We start from the raw sequence: 10,640 nt of genomic DNA on the forward strand, positions 1-10,640 counted from the left end.
CATTACTGTAGAGCACTCTGCTGGTGACTTTCCTGCAAGACACTTACCCACTCTATTTACCCATTGTTTTGATAGACATTTAGGGAGTTTTTGCTTTGGGGCTATTATGACTACCTCTACTATGAGCCACCTTGGACATGTCCTGCGGTGGCCACATACACGTGTTTCCAGGGTGCATGTACCTAGGCGCGGGATTTTGGGTTGGGGGAGGTATAGGCTGCACTTCAGAAGATGCTGTAACCCAGTTGTATAAAGTGCCGGCACGACTCACCTCCCACCAGCAGTCTGAAGGCTCCCATTGCTCCATCTCCTGGAAGATTTCCACTCCCATTTGCAGAGGAGGAAGACCAAAAGTTAATGTGTCTCAGCCCCATCACAGCTAGTGAGTCAGAACACTGGGATTCACCCACGTTTAACCACAGATATTTGCTGAGTTCACACTCTGTGCCAGGCCTCTGCTGGGGCCTTGGGGGTCATTGGTCACCCTGAGGCACATGTCCACACCCTCACAGAACTTCTCATTGGGCAGAACTGAATTTGAACTCAGATCCGTTTGGTGCCAGTGTTTATACTTACCACTCTGTCACCATTTTCCCACACCCCCTTGGAGCCCAGCGAAGTGTTTGGCACATGTTAGGTGCTCAGTAAATCTCAAGTTGAATGAATGAAGGACTGGGAAGCCTCAACAAGACCTCTTCTGCAATGATGGGCTTCTAGCTGCAAATTACAGGAAAGGAAAGTGTTTTTTCTAGCATTCCTGGGTTGACGAGCTAACCCAGGTATATTTAGTCTTGAGATGAACCTTCATTAGGTCTAACTTCTGGAACCCAAACCTCAGGGCCCAGCAGGGGATCTCTGCACACTTTAGAGCTAGAATTTATTATGGAAGAAGACAGGAGGTCCACAGGGCCTATGTTAAAAGCTTTCGGGGCAGCAGAAGCCTCACTCTGAGGGAGACTTCATGTCCCCGAAGGTGGAATCTCCTTCTGATTATCAGTGAGCTGCAGGAGGACACTGGAGTCTGGCTCGTGGAAGGTTGGCTGGACTCAAAATTGGTTGAGTTCATGAGCAGTCTCCTGCTCTGTAAGGAGAAGAGGCAGAGTTAGTCACCAAGTGTCTGCCCTCCAACCCCCAGGTCCACACTGAAGGGGTCTCTCTCATCCATCCCTGCCGACCAAGGCCCTGTGCCAGGAGCATTCGCATTAAAACTCTTCAGGTGATATCTAGTTCTTCGCTTCTTGTGTCTTCCATGCACTGAGAGCTCTGTGAAGGTGAGGACTGTATCTCTTTATCTGCAGCAGGAGTAGGGGATAGGCTCAGGTGGGATGGGGCCAGTGCTCCCTAAAGGATTGAGTGGAGATCTTGGGAGAATCTCTGGTCACCTGGTGGTTTGGGTGACTTGATGAGGGCACAGCCTGCTTTTGAGGGGTGCTTTCTGCTGTCTGAGCTTTCTCGGGGGACAGTGATGGACCCCATCATATGGTCACCTCAGAGCACATGTGGACACCCCTGAGCAGGCTCAGTGGGGGCAGCAGCCAAGGCTTCTTTTGTGGCCATTTTCCCATCCTGAGTACCCCCTCCCCAGAGGGACACAGGCACCCACTCACCCATGAGGCTTTTCAAGAGTTTCACATCCAGCTGCCTGAGGATTTCATCGATCAGAGGACACACCTGGGCCACCAGCACAGAGCAGAGTCAGAGCAGGGACTGGGAAAGGAAAACTGGGGGGCTTGTGGCCAGAGGCCATTGGATTTCCACAAGGAATCATGGCAAGAGTGACTCCCTTGTGCAGAGCCCCAACTACATGCCAGGTGCCACGCACAGCTCCTCCATGCTTTGTCCCCCTGCATCCTTGTGACATCTCTGTGAAATTGAAACTGTGAAGGTTACCATTCTACAGATGGGGAAGCTGAGGCTCAGGGAGGCTGAGTCATTTGCCCAAGGACACACAGCCAGTAGATGGCAAAACTGAAATATTTAATTGAGATTTCTCAGGTTCTAAAGCCCAATTCTTTGCTGAAATGCCAATATATATGCCTTGACCCTCAGACTCAAGGATGCCCAAGGCGAAAATATTTTTCTCAGACTTACCTGACTTTCTATCAGGTGTGGGATAACTTTTTCCAGGTTCTCTCTGAGGTTGCGGAGAAAATGTTTTATCTTTGGTGGGATATCTCTAGAAAGAGAGGTATTATGTGCGGAACAGAACAGATAAATACAGGCAATACTAATGTCAGGGGCCGTGTACGGCACACATCTCACACAGCCATTTAATCCTCAGCCAGCCCCACGTAAGGGGCGTCATTGTAAGCAATAGTCAGTGGGGCAGCTCAGAGAGGTGATGTGTCTTGCCCAAGGTCGTACAGCCAGTAAGTGCTTATTAGATTAGAACCAGGTCAGTCCACTTCAGAGTTCACAGTCTTTCTCCTCTTTGTGGCTGCCTGGCATGATCTAGGCATTCAGTGAATGTCTGATGAATAAATGAATGAACATCCACTGAAGACCTAGTTGCTTTCAGTGATCTGGAATTACAGAGAGAAGTAAGACACAAGTCTTGCCCTTGAGGGACTCAAAGTCTGTTGACATTGATATCCTTGGGTCAGCCAGTCTATAGATCTTCATTTAGATTTATTTTTCTATCTTACTCATTACTGTATCCCTAGCATCAAGCATGAGTGAGTGAGGAGGAGGAGCTTCAAAGAAGGAGGGGCATTCAGGCAAAAGGATCAGCATGTGCCCAGGCACGCTGGTGTGGAAATGCATGGCGTATTGATGGAGGGGACATCTTTCAGAAGGACTCGAGGGCACAGGGCTGCAGAATGGGGCAGAAGACAGAACAAGGAGGGCCTTGAGTGACACCCAGGAGTTTGCTCTTCATCCAGAGGGCATTGGAGAATCATTGGAGGGTTTGGAACTGAGGCTGGGGAACATGACCAGATTTCTGGGCTAGAAAGTTATGTCTGCTGCAAGGGGAGAATGGAGTGAAGGAGGTGAGGTCTGAGACAGGGAAAACCAGAGGAGGCTCCCGTAATGGTCCAAGAAGTGGATTCTGAGCCAGGGCAGTGGCTGCAGGGCTGGAGAGAAAGGGAGTAAGTGAGGGGTGCCAGGAGGTCATTGATGGCAAATGATGAAGAGGGGCTGGCTTCTGGGAGGTGGCAGGACATTCCTGGGATGCAGATGCAGGAGGAGGAGCAGGTCCAGGGGAAAGGGTGAGATCTGTTTTGGGCTCAACCAGGAGGTGGTGCGGTCGTGGCTGGGGCCAGTGAGGGAGGGGCTTGGCCCTGGAGAGGGGCCGCTGGGACCTTACTCAGTGAGGAATTTCGTGTGGACGCTGCTGGGCTCCACGCGGCAGTGGCCTATCACCAGATCCCTCCGGCCAAACTCGTCTTTCTCCAGCCAGAACTCCACAGCGAGGTTCATGTGTGCGTGTGTCCTTATGATCTGGTTATTGAAGGGCCTGGGGGAGGGATGTATGGAGGGAAGGGCAGGAGACAGAGAGAAAAATAGAAGGAGGAGAAAACAGCCAACATGAAGAGTGGCTCTTTCAACAAACCAGCCCAGTGGGCTCCGTGTTGCCTGCATGTTAAATTCTTCGGTCAGTGATTAAAGAGAAAAATGTTATTAGCCATTTTTCTGCATTTTCAATCTGAAAATCCTTTAAATAGACCAGATTAGTGGGCCTTTGAAAATTCAGAAGCGGAGAGTTAATCTCATTCTAAAACTCTTTACCGTTAAGAGGAGACCTCCCTTTTTGGCGGGGCAGCAGATGTTAAAGTGTAGTTTAAACAGGAAATAGGCAGGGGTGATGAGATCATTAAAGAGTTTCTCTCTCTTTTTTTTTTATATCAGCATAGGGAACTCACATAGGTGTAAATGAGCAAATGACCTGCCTCCACTGACCAGTGATCGCCATCCATATTGTAGCTGAAGAAACCAAAGCTCAGAGATGTGAAGTGACTTGCCTAAGGTCACACAGCAAAAGAGTTCAGAAACCAGGATTTGAAACCTGGTTGGCGTCAGAAAGATCTAGTTTTCCCAGGCTGCCAAATTCTCCCTCCTCCCCGACTCCCAGGTTCCAAGTGAAGAGAAACAGTGCCTCTCAGACCCCGATTCTGTATGACTCACAGTCTCAAGTCAATATCAAATCCAAGTGAGATGTTTGCCAAGAACCACTCCTTATGGAAAGACGTCCGGATCCTGCCATAGTCGAGCTGAATGTTGGTGATGTTGGTGCTACACAGGGAAAGAGCAGAGGCGCGGCAAGAGTGAAGGACCTCGGACCTCAAGGCCTTGTACTGACAGACAAGGCTGGCCCATCTATTAAAAGGGCCTGGCAGTGGGATTTGGAGTCAGAACCTTTTACAGATGCTCTGAGGGCAAGAGTGCCCTGCAGGAGTCCTGGGCGGCAAGCCATCCCTGCCGCTAACAGTTCCACACAACTGTCTTGTGAAACCCACAGCCATCTGCAGACCCAGACCCTGGGCCTGTTCTCAGACCCAGCCTCCCCCTCTCAGTGGATGGCCCACCACCTGCCCAGAGGTCCCAGGCCCAAACCCTGGGAGCTGTCTTCAACTTCTTTCCATCCCTCACCTCCACATTCAACCCATTAGCAAATCATGTTGGCTCTGCTTGCAAAATGTATCCTAAACTGGGCCACTTCCCATCACTTCTGGTGCTTCCATCTGGTCCAGGTGGCCATCACTTCTTGCCTGGAGGTGCTCTAGTTTCTCTCTGGGCCCCTAGCCACGATCTTGGCCACTCCCCAAATTATTCTCCAGGTGGCAGCTGGAGGGGCCCTAACGCCAGCATTCTCTGCTGGTTTCTCAAAGCTCTTGCAGTAAGATTCAAAATCTGCATCACAGCCCCTAAGACCTGCAGAGTCTGGCCTCACCACTCCCTGCAGCCCCACCTCCCTCCACCCTCCCCCTTGCTCACCCAGCCACACAGGACTTTTTCTCGTCCTCAAACACAATGATCTCCTTCCGACCTCAGGGACTTTGCACTCCCTGTGCCCCAAGTCCTTCCTAAGTTTCTACTTAAGGGGTTATCTTTTTAGAAAGATCCTCCTGGTCAGGCCTTTCATTCTCACCCCTTACCTTACTAAGTTTGTCTTCATGTTACATCCCTTCACCTGAAATGACTTATTCACTTTCATGGTCTCTCTCACTAACTAGGATGTAAGATCCCAAAAGGCAGGGACTGTGGGTCTGTTTATCACTGTATTCCCAGTACCCAGCCGAGGTGCTGGTACGCAGTAGGGGCTCAATGAATTATTATAACAACTGTCAAAGAAATGAATGAAGGAAGGTGTTTGAGGCTGCACACATCAAGGGACACTCCCCCTGGGGAGGACTGGCACTGGTGACAATGGACAGAATGACAGATTCAAATCAGAGAGAAGGTAGGTCAGGGGCACCACAGGCTGGAATAACAGGGTTACAGTTGAGCAGCTTTGAGCCGGGGCAGCTGAGGAGGCCTGTATCCATTGAGAAGAAGGAGTGAAAATGGAGGTGGAGGACAGGCCCAGTTCTGAGAGGTTAATTATGCCAATAGCTATGCAACCACCAGGGGCTGCAGGGAAAGAGTCTAAGTGGTCTAGGAGGCAGGACGATCATGCCCATTTCACCGATGAGGGCCCAAGGCTGAAGCTCAGGGAGCTCAGATGCCTCACCCAGAGTCGCACACGCATTCAAGCAATAGACTGGGGTTCAAACATCTGGGTTCCTTTGGCTCCTCAGATGTTTATCCAGGCTGTGTTCTGGGTACCCACGTTATACATGAGTCCACAGTGGTCCAGGAATTTCCCCCAAATTGGTGGCAGACCCAGGATTTAAATGCAGACATTTTACTTGTGAGCCTTCACTTTTAAATTACCCTGCTATGCCTCCTCTTCCAGGGACCCCCTGTCCTGGGCCCCAGCTCATCCTGGTGTTGGGCCTCACATCTCCTCCTTTCAGTCTTCCTTCCCTCCCTCTTCACAGGCCTTGCCCCTCTGGGCCTTGAGCTCTGCCCTCTGACCCAGAGCTTTATAAAGAGTCCCGGGGCAGGGGATGGGGTTCAGGGTCTCACCTGCCTTCTGGATGCTGCTGGAGGCTCTTGCTGCCAATTAGCCAGCCCACCACCCCCGGGACCATCTGCCCGGAGGCATTCAGACTGTCCAGGAAGCGGATGTTCTGGATTCGGCTCTCTGTATTGTGCTTCATGAGGCCCTGGGCAATAACTGGAAAGTGACATTATATGATGTCCTGAAAACGTGGGGGTGTGAAGCCAGGAGGCCCAGGCTGGCGCACCCACGCTTCTGCTGAGATTGGCTGAGTCATCCCCTGCCCACAACACTGAGACCCACCTTCTTTGTCTATGAAATTATGCTTGGTGAAAGAAAATAGAAAAAGAAGATGCAAATTGATTTTATGAGGCTAATACAACTTGCTTCAAGAACAGTACAAGGAAAGAAAGTCACACATCGATTTTGTGCATGAAAAATTTGCTAAAATCCTAAATAAATTACTCGTTAACAAATCTAATAGCTAATGGTACATTAAAAAAAATCACATTGCATTGTAAAGTATAAATTTTAGTTTGATGCATTATAAATACATTATAGTACGTTATAAATATATGGTACGTTATTAAAAAATCATGTTTATTCCAGGAAAGCTAGGTTTGGTTCAACATAAGAAAATCTATTAATACAATTTATTAAGTGAATGGAATAGAAGAAAAAATGCATTAATTTTTAGATGCAGACAAACACTTGTTAAAGACAAACACTGATTTTATGATTAAGAAAAATTTAGGAAACTAGGAATATAAGGGGATTTCCTTAACATGATAAAACTATATTCAAAAAACCTACAGAAAATATACTTAGTGGGGAATTCTGACATATTCCATCCCTATAGGAGGCCTAGCTGTACTGCAAGATAAGAAAAAGGCACAAGAAAGATAAGGTTTAGAAGAGAAAAGATAAAACTGTCAATTTGCAGATGATATAATCCTCTACATAGAAACTTAAACAGAATAAATAGGACAAACTATCAGAACTAATAAGAAGTCAGCAAGATTTGGGGGGAGCAGATTAATTTTTAAAAAATCAACAACTTTCATCTTGCCTATACCAGCAATACCAACTAGAAAATAGAACAGAAAATTAGGTAAGATTTACTGTGGCAAAAAATACCACAGATTCTCTAGGAATCAATTTAATAAAGCATGCTCAAGCCATTTATAGAACTTTAAAATTCTACTAAAGGGTATAAAATAAAATCGGAACAAATTGAAAGATACACTAAGTTTGTAATTGGGTGACCTAATATGGCAAAAATGACAATTCTCTCTAAATTAGTAAACAAATTTAGTGTTAAATTAGTTAATTTCCAGAAGATTTTTTTCTTTTGGGGGGAACTCAATACAGTCAAAAATTCATGTGGAAGAAGAAAGGTCTATTAGATAAAACAAAATTTTACAAAGATGTAGTATTTAAAGTGTTATCTTATTGGTGTAGAGACAGCTACACAGACCCAGAATACAGAACTCAAAAAGGGATCCGCATGTTCAGAAACTCAATCATTTGGCAGATGGGTTGAGAAAACAGACTCACGTGGAATGAAGTGAAGCTGTTATCTCTATGAACATACATAAACATGGCTTCCAGATGGCCTCCTATAAAGCTATTAGAAAAAAAAAAAGTAGAGCAAGTCTAGGGAAGAGACAAGGGCTTAAGACTCATCAGATATAAACCATGAGATGAAATTTTGTTGAGTTTGAAAAAATTCCTGTTCAATGAAGGACTTCCAAACAGAGATAATGGATGACAGTTTGGGAGAAACGTGAGCAACACCTAGACCCGACAAGGGACTAACATCACAAATAAATGTACATCTCCTCAAATCAAAGAGGATCAAAACGACAACAACAACAACAACAACAACAACAACAACCCCAGGAAAGCAAATAGAAAAACGGACAGAAGATAAGAACAGGAAATTCAAAGAAGTCACAATGGCTAAAAAAAAATAAGTCAAATTGCTTAATCTTCCCACTAATCAGATACAGTGAAGCTAAAACCATTAGGTATCGTTCAAATACGCATTAGACTGGCAAAAAATTAGAAAGTTGATGTAACGTACTGAATTGTACTCCTCCTCCACAAACTAGTGTATTTTAAACCTTAATCTCCAACATGACTGTATTTGGAGATGGGGCTCTTAAAGGAGGAGTTAAGGATAAATCAGTTCCTCAAAGTGGGGCCCTAAACTAATGGGACTGGCATCCTAATAAAAAGAGAGAGAGATATCAGAGTGCACTCACTCACCCTCTGTGCACACACAGAGAAAAGGCCATGTGAGGACACACTGAGAAGGCGGCCATCTGCAAGCCGGGAGGTGAGGTTTCACCAGAAACCAACCCTGTGGGCAACTTGATCTTAAACTTCCAGCTTCCAGGACGGTGAGAAAGTAAATGTGTGTTGTTCAAGCCACCAGATCTGTGAATCTTGCTGTGGCAGCCCGAGCTGACTGATACAATGGAGAGGTGGATTCTCCCCAGTGTGGGGAAACATGCTTGTTTGTTACTGGAGCGGATGTAGACCAGCATAGCCACTCTAGGAAGCAATCTAGAAGTCTTTAGTTAAATTCAGTTTGCTTCTGCCCTAGGGACAAGCCATCCCCGTTGAGGATATATCCCAGAGAAATTCTTCCACAGATTCTAAGAGAATGTTCATCTCATTGTAGATTATAATAGTAGGAATCTAGAGACAACTGTTCATCCCTAGGGAAATGGTGAAGGGGTGGTGAAATGGATGAATTTCACGGACTTTCCTGCACCAGGCTGAAGCAACAGATGTCAACAGCGTAGTGTCCAGTAAAGGCAGTAAAAAACAATGAAATCTATATGGCAATACCACTTATGTAAATCAAAACACTGCATGTTTTATAAGGATACGGATACACTTGAACACACATATTAAACAGACTGCAGTGCCTGCCAAGGAAGAGGGGAATGGGAGAGAGGATATAAGATAAAGGGGAAAATAACATAAAATTAAACACAATAGGGACCTCGCCATGGTTCATGATAATGATAGTGCACTATGAATAAGCATATGATCAACTCAACCTCAGTTTTCTGTACTTTAGGTCTAAGAAAAAAGGAAGAAAAGAGGGTAAGTGACTGATTCCAGGTCATCCAGCAAGTCAGTGGTGGCGCCCAGATAGTGCTTTCCCCACTCTCCCCATGACAGCGGACAGGGCATGGGCTTAGCTTACTTGTCGCCAGAGCAGATTTGCTGTCTGTGTGGGCCTTGACCAGGCTAGGCCAGTGCTGCTTGTGCAGTGCCGAGGGCAAGGCCAGCAAGCTGAGGATGACCAGGAGACTCCAGAGTGAATGCATCTTCGGTTCTGGGACCTGTGGGTATCAAGAAAGGTCAGATGGTACCCAGGTGGATGGCTGCAAGGCTGGCCACCTGGATGGATGGACTCATGGTTTTCTCTAGGAAGATGACGCCAGAGTTAGCCCCCAGCATGCTGAGGGGAGGTGTCGTGATGGACTCTGGCAGCTGCCACGGGGCTTGCTCACATGGTGAGGGCAGCAGGTGGAACCCTGCGGGGAGGCCAGGGATCCAGAGGGAAGCCTTGTTGCTTGGAGACACCCAGTAGAGCCCACTGTTGGGTCATCCAGTGGGAGTCCTCTCCCAGATCCTGCACGGGCTGGAGGGCTGGACTCTTCAGTGAAAAAATAAATGAATGAAGAGGTGAGGGTGGCTAATCCAAGGCTTTCCAATTGGACTAAGACATTCTTAAGGGCAGGATCATCCGCAGTGCCTACCACAATGCTTACTTGTCAGAAATTAAGTGCTGATGATTGTTGGTTAAGTGACTAAGTGAATGAACACATGAATGAGTGAGGATGGCTAATCTCTGAATTCCCCACCAAATTATGTTTCTGGAGTACAGGATGTAAGTCTAATTAATCCTCCCATGCCTCCCATGTTTACCACATGGTAAACTAGTGATGGTTTGTTAAATGATATAAAGGAATGAAGGATTAATTGGATGGATGAATGGATGGATAGTTTGTGAATAAGATTTACAGGAAGTGGACAAAGAGCCTTAAAGCCAAAGCATTAGGTTTACCTTGCTGCTCTGGGTTTGAGGATCATAGAGAATTCAGTCCAAATACCCCCATCCTCACCGTCTCAAGAAATGGCATCCCAATCCATCCAGTTGCCCCAGCCCCAGCCCCTGGAGTCCCCCTTGACCCTGCTTTCCTTATCTCTCATGACCCATCTGTCACGAAATCCTGTCAGCACCTTCCAGAATCTGATCACATTTAACAACTCCCCCTCAGCTGCCATCATCTTGGCCTGAGTGATTGAGGGAGTGGCCTACTTGCTGTCCCAGCTTCTTCCCTTGCCTGCCCACAATCTCTTTTGCACACAGTTTTAGAGTCTGATGCTCAGAGGTTGGTGGATTGGCTCTTCTTGATAAATTGGGGGGAAAAAATGTCCCAGGAAGGAGAGTTAGGGAGTGAGGAAATGGCATTTATTAAGCTCCCATTCTGCAACAAGACACATGTGAAATTTTTTAGAGACATTATTTAATTCTTGAGGTCAAAATTGGCAGGAGTCAGACCATGGCACT

At 46.7% G+C, this 10,640-nt stretch overlaps 1 protein-coding gene across 1 annotated transcript; it reads right to left on the reverse strand.

The window, feature by feature from the left end:
• Nucleotides 1-858: 858 nt before the first annotated feature.
• On the reverse strand, nucleotides 859-9,610 carry BPIFA3 (BPI fold containing family A member 3). The gene is made up of 8 exons (XM_010982597.1): nucleotides 9,577-9,610; nucleotides 9,267-9,405; nucleotides 6,070-6,220; nucleotides 4,126-4,233; nucleotides 3,308-3,457; nucleotides 2,092-2,176; nucleotides 1,608-1,671; nucleotides 859-1,081 (listed from the first exon to the last, which is right to left on the reverse strand). Exons 2-8 carry the CDS (start codon nucleotides 9,388-9,390, stop codon nucleotides 1,047-1,049), a joined length of 717 nt encoding a protein of 238 aa, XP_010980899.1. The 5' UTR covers nucleotides 9,391-9,405; nucleotides 9,577-9,610; the 3' UTR covers nucleotides 859-1,046.
• Nucleotides 9,611-10,640: the final 1,030 nt, after the last annotated feature.

The sequence above is a fragment of the Camelus dromedarius genome, chromosome 18 (genome assembly GCF_036321535.1).
Source record: "Camelus dromedarius isolate mCamDro1 chromosome 18, mCamDro1.pat, whole genome shotgun sequence".
Taxonomy (NCBI): Eukaryota; Metazoa; Chordata; class Mammalia; order Artiodactyla; family Camelidae; genus Camelus; species Camelus dromedarius.